Genomic DNA, 17,947 nt, shown 5'->3' with positions numbered 1-17,947 from the left:
GAACTTTGAGGAGAGTGAGAGGAGCTGACCACTGCAGGTTTTTTACACTGAACATCCAGAGGAGATCTCCTCAGGGGCTGTGCCACACACCCTGACCCCCACCCAGGAACCTTCCCCTGGGGCAGACATTGACCCAATGACCCCTGACACCTCCACGACTCCCACAGCCTCTCCAGGGACCAATTATAAACAACCCACCCCGAGGCCTAGGATATTGATAGTGACAAACACAGACAACTCACACTAAACAGACACATGTGCATGCATAATGCATACCCACACACACATACACACACACACACAAACACACAGTCAATAAACACCCTGCATATTGAAATAAGTGCTGTGTTCTCCGTCCATTTCAGAGGTGACATTGAAGAACAGAGTGGAAAGCCCATGAAAGAGAGGGAGAGAGAGGGGGGAGAGGGGGGGGGGGGGTAGTGTCACTGTACAGTCTGTGCTTTCAACAGCCATTGAGATTTTGAGAAATTCTAGGGATTCTGAGAGGCAATGAGAAAAAGAGACACATAGATTAGAATGTTTTAGAGGGTAGAATGCTCGGCATTCTGGAACTGATCTGTGTTGTCAGAATCCTGCACCCCTCCACAGCTGTCATATCAGAACCACTAGCGGTTCTGGGGGGGGGGGGGGGGGGGCGCAACAATTTTGGACCCCCTTGTGGCCCCCCTAAATGTGGAGTATGAAATAATTTTTACATAACTTTTTTTACATCCATTATTAGATAGTGGCAACACGGAACACTAATTTAACCCACACATTGTCTAGAGGGATGGCTTTAGGCGGAACACAACAGTATCGTACCACATGCAAAACGATATGACAACAATAACGTCTAATGTAACTGGCCCCTCTAACAGTACAACTGGCCCCAGTTGAAATGGTCTAGAACCGCCACTGATCAGAACAGGGGATGGAACAGAGGATGTGTGTGTGTGTCTTGCCTCTTGAATTCCTTTGAGAGAGCCACTTACATTTTTTATTTACATTTTTCAGCTGAAGTCAAAGAGGCGATAAATTGATAGCATAAATTTGGAATGAGTCGAATAACAGGAGATTCATCACTGTCAATACAGAAGAACTAGACTGAATACTTAAAGAAACTTGGGATGAAAGGTTAAATTACAGAGACAGATTCATTTCTCATAATCAACTTCTTTAAAATCTCAAGGCTATCTTTCAATTAACAAAGAGTTAGGCGCATTAATGAAGAGTAGAGAAAATCTCCCCTTTAAAACCCTTTTTCTATGCTCTCTCTTGATAATGACTCTTGACTCTCTCTCTGCACTTCTTTCTCTACTCAACCTTCTTACCTTTTTTCCTTTCTCCTTCTACCTGACTCCTCATCCATTCTACAACTTGAACTTTTCTTCTCCCTCTCTCTCTCCCTCTCTCTCTCCCTCTCTCTCTCCCTCTTTCTTTCTTTCTTTCTTTCTTTCTTTCTTTCTTTCTTTCTTTCTTTCTTTCTTTCTTTCTTTCTTCTCTTTCTTTCATGCTCTCTTTCTATCTCTCTCCCTCCCTCCCTCCCTCCCTCCCTCCCTCCCTCCCTCCCTCCCTCCCTCCCTCCCTCCCTCCCTCCCTCCCTCCCTCCCTCCCTCCCTCCCTCCCTCCCTCCCTCTTTCCCTCCCTCCCTCCCTCCCTCTTTCCCCCCCTCCTTTCATCCCTCCCTCCTTTAGTGAATTCCTCACAGGATCAGACCTGCTTTTTATGCTTCATTCACTAGGTTTCACTCAAAGTAGCAAGAGAGGAGGGAGAAAGTGAGGAGAGAAGAAGAGGGGTGGAGAGTGACACCACACCAAAATGGCTGGTTAAGGGGCAGCATGTGTAGGTTTTAAACAACAGCAAATGGACAAAAAATGAATTTTGTAAAATAGAAAGAAATAATGTCAGAAAGGAGGTAAGAAGTGAAGAGAGACAGAGGGAAAGAAGGCCAGAAGGATAATGGTAATAAAGGTCATAACATTTGGAGGGGTATTTGCGGTTGCCGGGGCAACCAACAAAGCCTTGCCAGTCAGGGGAAGAGCCCAGAAAAGAGTGTGAAAGCAAGAGGGAGAGGCAATGGCCTGCACAAAGGATAGCAGCTGAAGTATTTCTCAGTAAGAATGAGAAAGAGCTTCTGATAGAAATGGGAGAATAATATTTGAATATTTTTTACTTCATTATCCCCATGGGGAACTTTTTGTATGAATACGCTTGAGTAACAGATAGTATTTAAAATCTGATGACTGTCAAACATTCATTTGGTTTTCATCACCTTCATACAGTTGGAAAATATCAGTTAAACATTACCTAACAGTTTACTGTAGTTTTACTGTTATATTGACCTACTCATTCGCCATTCGTCTTGGGGAAAAAATAACATCAAAAACACTTTTGAGGCCACAGACAGTTGCACTAAAAGCTGTGGGTAAGTCTATCAAACAACCCTAGCAACCAGACAACATGTATAAATGAAGTTAGTGAAGTGACTAAATAGATTCAAAGAACATGGTGGAAAACCCTATTCATTTTTTTATTTTGTATTTATTTAACCTTTATTTAACCAGGTAGGCCTGTTGAGAACAAGTTATAATTTACAACTGCAACCTGGCCAAGATAAAGCAAAGCAGTACGACACAAACAACGACACAGAGTTACATGGAATAAACAAACGTACAGTCAATAACACAATAGGAAAAAATCTATATACAGTGTGTGCAAATGAGGTAAGATTAGGGAGGTAATGTCAGGCGGCTCAAGGAAGCAGGAGGGGTGAAGTCAAGCGCAGGAGACACAAGTCCGTGAACACACGTTTAATAGGTATCCACTCTTGTCCAAAAACTAGGTAGGGCAGGGCGACAATACAAAAGCCCAAAATACCAGCCCGCACACAATGTAGGGACGCAGCCCACAATATACTCTGCAAAACCCACAGGCAGGCAGAGGGAAACACCTGTTCCCCAGACGAATCATCCTGACGTAAAATAATCACACACAAAAAACAAACCTACATAGCAAGACTAAATACCCCCCCCCCCCACTAATGCAATACAATTTTCTGTTGGTTAGGTGCGTACCTAACCAACAGAAAATTAAACAGAGGATCGGTGGCAGCTAGCAGGCCGGTGAATACGACTGCTGAGCGCCGCCCGGGCGAGGAGGGGCGCCACCTTCCGTCGATGTCGTGACAGGTAAGGTAATAAATAGGCTGTAGTGGCGAAGTAACTACAATATAGCAATTAAACACTGGAGTGATAGATGTGCAGAAGATGAATGTGCAAGTAGAGATACTGGGGTGCAAAGGAGCAAAAAATTCTAATAAATAACAATATGGGGATGAGGTAGTTGGATGGGCTATTTACAGATGGGCTATGTACAGGTGCAGTGATCTGTGAGCTGCTCTGACAGCTGATGCTTAAAGTTAGTGAGGGAGATATGAGTCTCCAGCTTCAATGATTTTTGCAATTCGTTCCAGTCATTGGCAGCAGAGAACGGGAAGGAAAGGGGGCCAAAGGAGGAATAGGCTTTGGGGGTGACCAGTGAAATATACCTGCTGGAGCGCGTGCTACGGGTGGGTGCTGCTATGGTGACCAGGGAGCTGAGATAAGGCGGGACTTTACCTAGCACAGACTTATAGATGACCTGAAGCCAGTGGGTTTGGCGATGAATATGAAGCGAGGGCCAGCCAACGAGAGCATACAGGTCGCAGTGATGGGTAGTATATGGGGCTTTGGTGATGAAACGGAGGGCACTGTGATAGACTGCATCCAATTTGTTGAGGAGAGTGTTGGAGGCTATTTTATAAATGACATCGCCGAAGTCAAGGATCAGTAGGATAGTCAGTTTTACGAGGGTATGTTTGGCAGCATGAGTGAAAGATGCTTTGTTGCGAAAAAGGAAGCCGATTCTAGATTTCATTTTGGATTGGAGATGCTTAATGAGTCTGGAAGGAGAGTTTACAGTCTAACCAGACACCTAGGTATTTGTAATTGTCCACATATTCTAAGTCAGAACTGTCCAGAGTAGTAATGCTGGATGGGCGGGCAGGTGTGGGCAGCGATCGGTTGAAGAGCATGCATTTAGTTTTACTTGCATTTAAGAGCAGTTGGAGGCCACGGAAGGAGAGTTGTATGGCATTGAAGCTCGTCTGAAGGTTAGTTAACACAGTGTCCAAAGAAGGGCCAGAAGTATACAGAATGGTGTCGTCTGCGTATAGGTGGATCAGAGAATCACCAGCAGCAAGAGCGACATCATTGATGTATACAGAGAAAAGAGTCGGCCGGAGAATTGAACCCTGTGGCACACCCATAGAGACTGCCAGAGGTTCAGCAGTTACAAGTGGTTTATATGAAACACTTGGACTTTGAGGAGGAGAAGGTTAAAATATAACCATTAAGAGGTTTAAAGAGAGACTTGGATTTGGGTCCAGGGTTTCCAGTCAAACAAAAGAGTAGGTTTTTGGACTCAGGCTTGGGATTAGCATGAATTGGAAGCTGGTGATAGAATGTTAATGATATGCAGGGCAAGGCAAGCAGACCAAAGGAAACAGCAGCTCTGCTATTCAAATGGAAAAAGAGAGAGAAAGGAGACAGAGAAAAGGGGGTAGACTGAATGAGAGAGAGAGAGAGAGAGAGAGAGAGAGAGAGAGAGAGAGAGAGAGAGAGAGAGAGAGAGAGAGAGAGAGAGAGAGAGAGAGAGAGAGAGAGAGAGAGAGAGGTTAAAGGAAATGAGGGCATGCGTGTAAAACTATTTGTGTCCATACATTATCTGGGTTTATGGGTGTTTGGAATATAGCGTTTATGTCTCTTTGTCCTCTGACATAAACCACACCATGCTTTCATGTTGACGTACTGAGATAAGGTAACATGCTGACCAATATACTGTACGCGTACACACACGCGCACGCGCGCACACGCGCACGCACGCACGCACACACACACACACACACACACACACACACACACACACACACACACACACACACACACACACACACACACACACACACACACACACACACACACACACACACACACACACACAAACAGTCTATCAGTGGTTCAGTGCTCCTGTTTATCCAAAGTGGGTCTGGATCAGGCAGTGTTTGCTAATGACCTTTATTGTCCCACGCTGCTGATAGAGTGCCAGATAAAGATCGCTTTTGTCCTCGTGGCACCACACTGCGAGAGACGGGCAAGTACTGACACATAGCTGCCTAATACTCTTCCTCTCTATCTCGCTCTTCTTGCCTTCTACTCATTTTCCTTCAGCATACCCAACTCCTAGGCTACTACACTGTCTGACACTCAGTCTTGATTTTAAAATAACCAATTGTTTTCATTAGAGTTTGTGTAGTGTGTTACTGTTTGTGTTTGCTTGTTTCATTCACCTTACAAACTCTACTCTTTCACACTTATACTGAACAACACTTTTATCTCACTTCTTAGGTTGAGTATTTTCTGTGTGCGCTTTGGTCTCCTCTCCAAGACCCATTTTCACAACTCTTATGATGCAAAGTACTGTGCTTTAGTGCAAAACCTTCAATCACACTAATTATAGCCCAGGGGTGTAATAGTATACAGTTAAAGTGGCAAACTCTGTAATAATGTTTACTTTTGGGGTAAATCCAAATAAAAAACCCTAGATAGATGTAGGCTACTGGCAACAGCTATGATGAGTGGATGAAAGAAGTGATAACAGATGAAGGTGTGGTTCCCAAATGGCACCCATTTCCCTATAGTGCACTACTTTTGACCAGGGCCCATAGTCAAAAGTAGTGCACTGTATAGGGAATTGGGTGTCATTTGGGAGACACCCTAAGTGTTGTTTTTGATATCTCACATAAAGTAAGGATGTTGATGCTGAAAACCAGGATACAGTTACCCAGACAGAAAGGTCAATGTTGTTAGGCGTACAAGAAAGTAATTAAAAAGGTAAAATACCTCTGTTTTCTTCCTCTGTATATTATTTAATATTCCCCAAAGCTCTCAATTCCTGTAACAAATACAAATCACTTTAAACCCAGGGGCTTACTCATATTTACAGTGCTGTTGTAGGGCCATGGGTCCCACCCAGGGCGACTACTGATTGGCTGTTTGCTGGTAGAATATTCAACAAGCACCTGGCTGGCTGTTGTGATTGGACACAGCCAGTGCAGTTATGTAAATGAGCACCTGGTGGCGTTCGCTTGCCTCTGGGTGAGTTGAGGTTTGAGCAGGGCTCTCGTGTGCGCAGCTGAAGCTAGGTTTCCGCGGTGAAGTAGACGAATAGAGAGCGACGAACAAACGGAACGGAGATATGAACGGTTTTCTCGTCCCGTTCTCACTTTAATCTTGACAAATGTGAGCTAGACAACGTGACATTTTCATCTAAGTTTTTAGACGTAACGTGTTGCCTATTTTGGAGTGCTTTGTTGTTTTCAGAGTTTAAGAAAGGTCGAACGCGCCGCGCAACAACTGCAGGCAGCGTTTGATTATTCCCGTGGCGGAATATTTTGGTGGACAGTCACAGTCCGACACATTGCGCACTGGATATTCAAAACATTTAGAAGTTGCGATTGGTGTCACATTTCTCCGTGACTTTTAGGTAAGTGGTAAAAACGACATCACGTTTATGCATTGACAAAGAGTTTACATATCAGTACGCACTGTCAATAAACGCAAAATGCTAAATCGCTTTACTCATGCCAGTTAAGGAGCTGCTGTGGGTAGGCTATCTTAGACGGTTACATGAGGTATTTATGTCCGTTTGTCTGTGCATGGGTGTTTGTGGGTTTATGTCAGTCTGTCTGTCTGCCTGCCTCGCTGTGTCGATTGGCGTCAAACAGTCTCGGTGTACGGCGGGGAAGGCTGGTTTGGACTCCGGCCACCGCACTCTGGAAGCGCATAGTGAGGTGTAACGTTGCAACCACATTGCTTGTTTGCCTGGCCTGGTGATTTGATAAATTCTCTCTTCCACGAGTCAACGAACTAACAACATAGTTATTACATTGCATCATTCACGTCTTCATTAATGATATACAAAGTAGCTAGTTAAGGCTATTGTAATTAGGCTACATTGTATCCCTGCAGTATAAAAAGTATCCTAATGTATAGCGTAGTTACAGTACATTGTATCTCTCTAAGGGACAACAGAACTGATAACCCATAACATCTGCTTCTTATTAGACCACATAGTCTTAACTGCTCTTCACGTCATTCTATTATATTATTTGATAGATGACCACTGTAATAGCAGTGTATAAACAGTGTATTACCTAAACGCATTATCAGTTGTTCAATCGTTTTTTGTTCTTAGTAGGCCACCTATATGAATTAGCTGGCCTGCATTAGGCCAAGGTCTATGCGCACATTTAGCTTTTTCATGCATATCCTTATTTAGGCTACATTTTCCATTAGATCCCTTAGGCGCTTATCTGATTTACTGCCCACAATTGACCCCCCCCTAAATTGCAAATGGGCTTGAGTTGTTTCAAGTCATTCCCCCGGCCTCATTCCATACTAAATAACCTTTCAGTGACATGGTTCGCTTTGAATTATCCAGAGTCTGTAAACTATAGAGGTAATGGGCCGATTCTATTGATATGGGGCTCCTCAAACCCAGTAGGTGTTAAACACAATCAATTCTACGGATGCAGAGTACTAAAACTGTAAAAAGGCAAAGGCTCAACGGTCCTTGATGTGAGAAGAATGGGGTCAATAAAACGTTGAATGTTTACCATGATGACCTCATAGCGTCCAGGTGGCCATTGTCACACCGAGATGGAACATGGCGCGGTTATTGACCTTGCGACCTCGCGCGGTAAGCAGGTGACCCCAAACAAGGCAGAGCCGCTTGAATTTTGTCCCTGTGGGATACACCAGTGTAGCGAATGGGGGTTCTCCTCTGGGAAGCAATCAGTCACTGGAACAAACCCCCCAAACTAGCCTGAAGTACTGCCAGAGAAAATAAACATGTTTTTAGAGAATCCAGTCTCAACCTATGGAACACAATCGGACACCACCAAAAACTGAAGGGTTTTTAGAAGGAACACATGCGGAAGAAAGAGAAGGAAGAAGGAGAAACATGGCCATTATGTCTCAAGCATCATCACCCACAGTGTTGATGAATCCATCATGGAGAATGAATGGATCGATTATCCTCTGACAGAGACATGAGATGAATTACAGTGAGAGAAAATATGCTTTCACATAGAACCAACTGTGTGTATTTGTGTGTGTTTTTGGGACACAGAGTAAACGATAAGGTTAGGGGGATAATTGTGCAGAGAGAGCAGGGGTCTGGTTTCTCTTCCCTGGGCTGAAAATGCTACCTTTAGGGGGTAGATATGCCTTTAGGGGGTATATATGCCTTTTATTGTGGGTGGATAGTTGTCCTGGCCAGGGGGCTGGTCCTGTTGCTGTGTAGGGAGGATGGTGTTTTTGGGGTGGGAGGGAATTGCTGGCTGGGGGGGGGGGGTTGGTTTAGCTGCCTGTAGTTTTGTTAATAGATAAAAAGACAAAAAAAAACTTTTCTCCCCCTATTCTCTATCTTTCTCTCTCTCAGTTCAATTGAAGGGGCTTTATTGGCATGGGAAACATATGTTTACATTGCCAAAACAAGTGAAATGGATAAACAGTAAATATTACTCACACAAGTTCCAAAATAATAAAATCATTTAAAATGTCATATTATGTCTATATACAGTCTTGTAATGATGGGCAAATAGTTAAAGTAAATAAATAAACATAAATATGGGTTGTATTTGCAATGGTGTTTGTTCTTCACTCATGGCAACAGGTCATACATCTTGCTGCTGTGACGGCACACTGTGGTATTTCACCCAATAGATATGGGAGTTTATCAAAGTTTGATTCGTTTTTTTCGAATTCTTTGTGGGTCTGTGTAATCTGAGGGAAATATGTGTCTCTAATATGGTTGTACATTGGGCAGGAGGTTAGGAAGTGCAGCTCAGTTTCCACCTCATTTTGTTGGCAGTATGCACATAGCCTGTCTTCTCTTGAGAGCCAGGTCTGCCTATGGCAACCTTTCTCAATAGCAAGGCTATGCTCACGTTGCGTGCGTGAGCGTTGCAAAATAAATGTAGAAATCCATGTTATTCAATTATTGCACCCACACTGCTCGCGTGCGCCAACGAGCGTCTGCGATGCCAAGGGCTAAAATAGAAGTCATTCCTATTTCTGACGCAGATCGCGCTGCAAGTCCTGCCTCTCCCATGTCCTCATTGGTTTATAGAAGCAGGTATCCACGTGGCATCTCCTCATTGGTTATACCCACGTGGGGGATTGAAAGACAAACTGTTTTGCCGGTCGTCGTGGTAATACTATGAAAGTTTAGATGCCAATCACCATATAAGCTCAAAAATAAAAAAGCCTGGAAGGAGGAGAGATGACTAGAAACAATTCAGTTGGTCGTTTTATGTGTGGATTAATTGTCGGAGTAGAGGACCTTGTGCATTTCAGGTAAAATAACAACTCAATGTTTATATCCCAGGACAAATTAGCTAGCAACAGCAAGCTAGCTAAATAGGACAAATTAGCTAGCATGTGCAAGCTAGCTAGCTAAATTGCTATACATGTTTAATGCTTTTCGACCTGTCCCCAAATTAATGTAATTGGTTCAGAGTTTGTTTTGATATTTTAACCTGCGTGTCGTGATCGCGTTTGGTGTGGGGGGACAAAATAAATGTATGCACGATGGTTAGTCTGTACATAGTCAAAGGCTTTCCTTAATTTTGGTTCAGTCACAGTGGTCAGGTATTCTGCCACTGTGTACACTGTTTTGGGCCAAATAGCTTTCTAGTTTGCTCAGTTTTTTTTGTTAATTCTTTCCAATGTGTCAAGTAATTATCTTTTTGTTTTCTCATGATTTAGTTGTCTTATTGTGTTGCTGTCCTGGGGCTCTGTGGAGTATTTGGTATTTGTGTGTATTTTATTAGTATCCCCATTAGCTGTTGCAAAGCAGCAGCTACTCTTCCTGGGGTCCACACAAAACATGAAACATGACATAATACAGAACATTAATAGACTGTTTGTGTTTGTGAACAGAGCCACAGGACCAGCTTGCTTAGGGGACTCTTCTCCAGGTTCATCTCTCTGTAGGGGATGGCTTTCTCTCTCGCACTCTCTTTTTCTCTTTCTTTCTCCCCTATTTTCTCTCTCTCTCTCTCCCTTTATTTTCTCTCTCTATGCCTCCTCCCTGTCCCCTACAGGCTCACTCTCCCCTACTCCCTCTGCTGTGCTAGTAGTACCAGTGAAGAGTGAGGACATAGAGGAGGAGCGTTGTGTTGATACATAGACCCTAAGGGATCTGTTCTATCCCTGTCTAATGGGCATTTGGATGCTAATTCCTCCATGTCGTCCGAAGAGGATGGTTGTCATTTCATAGTCTGGTTCTATCAGCTGTAGAGAAGAGACGAGAAGAAATTGACATATTATAGCCTACAGTATTTAGATCAAACTTCAACAATGTGAGTATACCGCTGCATACAAATTGGATTCTTGTGCATTCTTTTGAGTTTTGTACAGGAAAGATGAATTTACAGAGTCAGAATGATTTTCTTTGTAAGTGCTCTATGCAAGTTGTCTGTTCAGTCTACCAGTAAGAGGTATCTGTTGGAAGCATTTTAAAAATAATAATGAGCAAATATTGTACAATCCAGGTGTGCAAGGCTCTTAGAGATTTACCCATAAAGACTCACAGCTGTAATCGCCGACTAAGGTGATTCTAACATGTATTGAGTCAGGGGGTTGAATACTTATATAATCAAGATATATTAGTGTTTTATTTTAATTGTATTTTTTTTTACAGTTAGATTCTTTTTTCACTTTGACATTATTTATTTAAATCATTGACAACAAATGTATCAATTTTAATCACACCTTGTAACAAAATGTGGAAAAAGTCAAGGGGTGTGAATACTTTCTGAATACACTGTAGATGCATGTAATTACACAAAGGCATGGATACCACATACCATGAAACTACACATTATCAGTAAAATGTAATAAACGTGACAAAATGGATTATGGGATATAAGTGGTATCCAGTCATACAGCAGTATGTTAAAGGTTAATAATGTAACTGGGTTTAGGTGATTGTGAAGCACTCAGGGTTAGTCTCCGTCAGTATACAGTCACACAGGTTCATCATTGACCTCGCTGCTGATGACACATTTGTCCTCTTTTTCAGGTCATAGTGTTTATGAGATACAGTTATTAGATGTAGTGTTAGGAGAGGGACTGCACAGTTAAATGACTTCAATCTTCAAAAGAGATGTGCTCGCATGTAAAATATGTTATATATTTGACCAGTTCATAAAACGTGAATCAAAATAACAAATGAACCACACACTGCCTGCTTGCAAAACCTCACCTCTTTATTGTAATCTATTGTATTTCAATAGCCAATGCTTCCATCTATCATTGAGGTCTGTTGAACTAAACATTGGCTATTGAAATAATAAAGATCTGAAACTTTGCAAGCATACACAGTGTACAGGATTTTGTTTTATAATCTATAATCTGTAATCTGAGATTAAAACATAGTAATAGCATCCTTTTATGGAGTGTATGGCTTGTATGGAAGCAGTTATCTAGTTGTCCATATCACTGGGGTTTGTTTTGGACTAATTGGCTCCCAACAGGCTGACAGACCTCACGTTCAGGAATATTTAAATCACCAAGGATGAGCAGGTTCCATCCACACGCTCAGACAAAGTAGCCTTTTACGGAACCACCTCCAAAAAGAAACCATTGGCTAAATTGTTTATCTCTTGTCCTAAACCAATTTCCCTTTGGTCTAGACAGCTAGCTAGACTTTTCAATCCAAATTCTTTCTCATACTTTTCTCTTGCGAGCATTTGAATGGCTGTCAAAGAGAGAGGAAGAGAGAGATGAAGAAAAGAGAGAGAAACTCTAAATTGCATAATGGGTGGTGACACTTAAAAGCGGGATGTGAGGTCGTTTTGGGTTCTGTGTGTCGGTTTGTTTCAAATCTAAAAGGAAACCATTTCTGAGACCCATTTGATCTCCCCCTCTCCATCCGTCTCTCCCTCTGCCCCATCCAACATACCTTTGATGCAGTAATTGATCATTCTGGCAATCTGTCTCTCTCCAAATCTCTCTGAACATCTTCCACCACTCTCTCTCTCTCTCTCTCTATCTGTCCCCCTCTGGCTGAAGCAGCACTAGATCATTTATCCCTCTATTCCTTTCCCTCATCCTCCCATCTCTTTATCATTATCATCACCCCCCCCCCCCCCCCCCCCCCCCCATCTCTGCCTCCACTCATCTGTGTGGTTACCATCCTCCCAACCCTGATAGATAGTGTTGGTATGGGGCTGGGTAAACAGTTGTATCTATTGACTGTGGCTGGACTGTTTGAATGAGTGAATCTGTCAGTGTATCTTATCTGGGGATCTCACATACCCTCTGCATATCATGCCAGCATAAGAGCTGACTGGAATTCCTCTGTCTGCATGCAGTATAATGAGGAATCGTCTTCAGGGTTGTTCATTTCAGTGATACAGTCAGGGAGTATTTGAATAGTGAAGTGCCCCCAAACAACCTAAAAGGCATTTCACATTATTATATTGTAATGATTTTACTCTAACAAGTGTCTCTCCACATTCTATATGACAGCTATCATATTTGCCTACGATAAGTATGGAAACTAACAAACTTCAGTCGACTTAAGTCCAAAATAATGAGCTCTTTTTCTTTCATCTCTGTCTCTGTCTCTGTGTGTGTGTGTGTGTTGACTTGTGTGGTACAGTATCCCACCCCCACAATCATTACTCAGGGCTTCCAGACAACTCTAGAAAATGTTAAGGAAAAACCGTCACGATGCCACAAAGAATTGCTTATTTCCTCATTATGTGTCCCAAATGGCACCCTATTCCCTATATATAGTGCACTACTTTTGACCAGAGCTCTCCTAGGCCCTGGTCAAATGTAGTGCACTATATATAGGGAATAGTGTGCCATTTGGGACTGAGCCTATGTCTCTTTATCACCTCAGTGTTCAGAGTAACACCATCCCTGTTGAGGTTCTGACTATGACCTCAGCCTTCCCCTTCCAGGCATTAGGACCAGGATACTGCCCTGTGAAGTGTCAGTGAGCTCTTTTTAGGAGCAGAGAGAAATTAGCTGGTAGAGGGATCAACCGATGCCTGAGGGGCGTAAAAATGATAATGGGTGTGTTCGTGTGTGTGTCAGCGTGAGTTACATCTAGAACCAGACTCCACGTTAATCAGGTCATCAGGAGCGGCTCCAGAGCTGAGATTTTGTTTGTTGTGTGTGTTTGAATGGTCCAGACTGACATTAAACAGCTCTGTGTGTGTGTGTGTGTGTGTGTGTGTGTGTGTGTGTGTGTGTGTGTGTGTGTGTGTGTGTGTGTGTGTGTGTGTGTGTGTGTGTGTGTGAATGGTCCAGACTGACATTAAACAGCTCTGTGGATGTCTTCAGTCTTCCCCTGCGTGACCATTTATTTGTTTTGATGAAGAAGTTGGTTAGTGAAGTAGAGAGTCTGTTTTTCTCACTGCAGTTCTAAATGCTGAGCCTCGCACAACACATTCCGGTTTGACCTGCTCTCTCCCTTTTCTCTCTGTCTCCAAACTATTCCTCCCTCCCTCCTTTTCCCTCCTGTCCTCCTTTCCATTTCAATGCTAAGTCACTGGGTGAATCATTCTCACCCTCCTGCTGCCAAGGTCCCGTCTTTGTCTAACGCTGTCTAATGCTTACTCTATATTTCTGAGTCAGGCTTCTAAATATGGAAGCCCCCCCTCTCTCTCTGCTCCTCTACTTCCCTCTACCACTTTCTCCTCCTCTACCCATTTCTCGTTTCTTCTTCTCTCCCCCTTTTCTCTCCTACTCTCTCTCTCCACCATGGTGGACTAGGCGGCAGTCCGTTTTCTCTCTCCCCATTGTGAGAGTAGCACGGAGCCGTTCTCTCCTCCCCCTCTTCCCCTCTTTCTCTCCTCCCCTTCACCCCCCCCCCTTTCTTTCCCCTCTCCGCAGACAGGTGGTAGTGAGACAGTGTAAATTGAATTCAGGGAATTGGTCTGAGGCCTTGTGTCACTAGAACTGTAACAAACCCTCAGAGGTCCAGTATAGTTAGAGGCAGTCTAGCATCACAGATTGATATTCACTCTATCGCCAGTATGTTATTAGGATGCCAATGCTACTACCGATATATTACATACTTGTTATAGTATAGGTCTCATATGGAAAACAGGACATCATAAGTTAGATAGGTACTGTTATTCCTATACCTAGGGCTCAATTCAGTTAAAACAACATTCTTTTTTCAGTGCTAAAATGTTCTCACCAAGACTATGTTTATAGCTTGAGACTTAAAGAGATTTGAGGGTTCTTAATTCAGATTCAGTGGCAGTACACCTCCCTGGGTTTTCGTGACTGCACTTCTCTCCCATCTAGGGCGGCAGGTAGCCTAGCGGTTAGAGCATTGGGTCAGTAACCGAAAGGTTGCTGGTTCGAATACCCGAGCTGATCAGGTGAAAAATCTGCTGACGTGCCATTGAGCAAGGCACTTAACCCTAATTTTCTCCAGGGGCGCCATACTACTGTGGCTGACCCTGTAAAGCAACATATTTCACTGCACCTACCTGGTGTATGTGACAATAAAACATATACTGAACCAATATAAATGCAAGATGCAACCATTTCAAAGATTTTACTGAGTTACCATTCATATGAGAACATCAGTCAATTGAAATTAATTAATTCAGCCCTAATCTATGGATTTCACATGAGTTGGTCATAGATACCTTAAAATAAATGGGCCTCACATTGGGCCTCAGGATCTCGTCACTGTATTTCTGTGCATTCAAATTGCCATCGATAAAATGCAATGTTCATTCATAGCTTATGCCTGCCCATACCATAACCCAACCACCAAAATGGGGCACTCTGTTCACAACGTTGACATCAGCAAACCGCTCGCCCACATGATGCCATACACGTGGTCTGCGGTTGTGAGGCCAGTTGAACGCATTGACAAAGTCTCTAAAACGATTTTGGAGGAGGCTTATGGTAGAGAAATTAACATTCAATTCTCTGGTAACAGCTCTGGTGGACATTGCTGCAGTCAGCATGCCAATTGCACGCTCCCTCAAAACTTGAGACATCGTGGCATTGTGTTGTGTGATAAAACTGCACATTTTAGAGTGGTCTTTTATTGTCCCCAGCACAATGTGCACCTGTGTAATGATCATGCTGTTTAATCAGCTTCTTGATATGTCACACCTGTTAGGTGGATGGATTATCTTGGCAAAGGACAAATGCTCACTAACAGGGATGTAAACAAATTTGGCCACAAAATTTTAGAGAAATAAGCTTTTTGTGCGTACGGAACATTTCTGGGATCTTTTTTTCAGCTCTTGAAACATGGGATAAACCACTTTATGTGTTGTGTAATGTTTTTGTTGTTCAGTGTACATATAAAGAACACCTTCCTAATATTGAGTTGCACACCCTTTTGCCTCAATTTGTTGGCCCATGTTTACCACAATGCAGTTGTATCAAGTTGGCTGGATGTCCTTTGGGTGATGAACCCTTCTTGATACACACAGGAAACTGTTGACCATGAAAAATCCAGCAGCAGTGCAGATTTTGACACACTTAAACCGGTGAACCTGGCACCTACTATCATTCCCTGTTCAAAAGCACTTAAATATTTTGTCTTGCCTGTTCACCCTCTGAATGGCACACATACAGAATCCATGTCTCAATTGTCTCAAGGCTTAAAAATCCTTGAACCTGTTTCCTCCCCTTCATCTACACTGATTGAAATGGATTTAACAAATTAAATCAATAAAGGATCATAGTTTTTGCCTGGATTCAGCTGGTTAGTCATGGAAAGAGCTGGTGTTCCTAATGTTTTGTACTCAGTGTATATATCCAGGATAGGGATTATGGAGAGAGGGAGTGTAGCGTCTGTAGGCCAGGTGTAATCATCCGTTTGAGGCCCAGAGCAGTTCCCTGGACGGGCACTGACAAGTACAGAGATCTTAGCCCTGTCTGAGAACCAAAACAAAACCGTTGGAGTAGCAGACAGTGAGAGTGAAACAAAATTCTTGTCCCGTGGGAACCTATTGGAGTCCCACTCTGAGTCCAAAATGGCACCCTATTCCCTACACAGTGCTTTACTTTTGAACAGGGCCTTTTTTTTCTCAACATGTAGATTGTGGCTTATATCAATGTATTGTCTGCATCATTTCCATTCCCCTAATATATATATATATATATATATATATATATATATATATATATATATATATATATATATATATATATATATATATATTATATATATATATATATATATAGGGAGTGTATACATTTTTGTAAATACACACATACATACATACATACATACATACATACATTTTTGTAAATATATATGTGATGCGTAACCTTGCCAGTGACTTGAAAGCTTTGTCAACTTCTAGATCTAATGCCTAGGGTTTAGCTCAGTGTGCTAACGTGGTCTAGATCTAATGCCTAGGCTTTAGCTCAGTGTGCTAACGTGTTCTAGATCTAATGCCTAGGGTTTAGCTCAGTGTGCTAACGTGGTCTAGATCTAATGCCTAGTCTTTAGCTCAGTGTGCTAACGTGGTCTAGATCTAATGCCTAGTCTTTAGCTCAGTGTGCTAACGTGGTCTAGATCTAATGCCTAGTCTTTAGCTCAGTGTGCTAACGTGGTCTAGATCTAATGCCTAGTCTTTAGTTCAGTGTGCTAACGTGGTCTAGATCTAATGCCTAGGCTTTAGCTCAGTGTGCTAACGTGGTCTAGATCTAATGCCTAGGCTTTAGCTCAGTGTGCTAATGTAGTCTAGATCTAATGCCTAGGCTTTAGCTCAGTGTGCTAACGTGGTCTAGATCTAATGCCTAGGCTTTAGCTCAGTGTGCTAACGTGGTCTAGATCTGATACCTAGGCTTTAGCTCAGTGTGCTAACGTGGTCTAGATCTGATGCCTAGGCTTTAGCTCAGTGTGCTAACGTGGTCTAGATCTAATGCCTAGGCTTTAGCTCAGTGTGCTAACGTGGTCTAGATCTGATACCTAGGCTTTAGCTCAGTGTGCTAACGTGGTCTAGATCTGATACCTAGGCTTTAGCTCAGCAGTTTAAGTTGGTCACGTACACAGTTTAGCAGATGTTAAAGCTGGTGCAGCGAAATACTTATGTTACTAGCTCCTACCAATGCAGTAAAATGTCAAAGAAGTAAAATAGCATGTTAAGAATCCAGTATATAAATACATATGCGGTGTGTATAAACAGTGTAACTAAAATGTCATGTACAGTAGTAGAAATATTAGAATGAGCTACACTACGTGACCAAAAGTATGTGGACACCTGCTCGTTGAACATCTCATTCCAAGATCATGGACATTAATATGGAGTTGGTCCCCCCCAGTGCTGCTATAACAGCCTCCACTCTTCTGGGAAGGTTTTCCACTAGATGTTGGAACATTGCTGCGGGGACTTGCTTCCATTCAGCCACAAGAGCATTAGTGAGGTAGGGCACTGATGTTGGGCGATTAGCCCTGGCTCAGAGTCGGTGTTCCAATTCATCCCAAAGGTGTTCGATGGAGTTGAGGTCAGGGCTCTGTGCAGGCCAGTCAAGTTCTTCCACACCGATCTCGACAAACCATTTCTGTATGGACCTCGCTTTGTGCACAGGGGCAATGTCATGCTGAAACAGGAAAGGGCCTTCCCCAAACTGTTGCCACAAAGTTGGAAGAACAGAATCGTCTAGAATGTCTTTGTATGCTGTAGTGTTTAAGATTTCCCTTCACTGGAACTAAGGGGCCAACTTTACAATTGGCACTATGCATTGGGGCAGGTAGCGTTCTCCTGGCATCCGCCAAACCCAGATTCGTCCGTCGGACTGCCAGATGGTGAAGCGTGATTCATCATGCCAGAGAACGC

General features: G+C 42.9%; 1 protein-coding gene across 4 annotated transcripts in view; it reads left to right on the top strand.

Annotated features, from left to right (window-relative positions):
- The first annotated feature begins 6,193 nt into the window (after window positions 1-6,193).
- Window positions 6,194-17,947, top strand: part of ddr1 (discoidin domain receptor tyrosine kinase 1) — a 67,675-nt gene continuing 55,921 nt past the window's right edge. For 2 of the 4 annotated variants that reach the window (XM_014200987.3, XM_014200986.3), the window contains exon 1: window positions 10,297-10,465. In XM_014200987.3, the coding sequence (XP_014056462.2) occupies window positions 10,464-10,465 (2 nt within the window). In that variant the 5' untranslated portion in view covers window positions 10,297-10,463. Of the gene's footprint in view, window positions 6,583-10,291; window positions 10,466-17,947 lie in introns of those variants that run through there. The other 2 variants (XM_014200988.3, XM_014200989.3) reach the window with 2 other exon arrangements.

This window comes from Salmo salar, chromosome 05, assembly GCF_965601325.2.
Source record: "Salmo salar chromosome 05, fSalSal1, whole genome shotgun sequence".
Taxonomy (NCBI): domain Eukaryota; kingdom Metazoa; phylum Chordata; class Actinopteri; order Salmoniformes; family Salmonidae; genus Salmo; species Salmo salar.
This window is presented reverse-complemented; position numbering and strand designations above follow the sequence as displayed.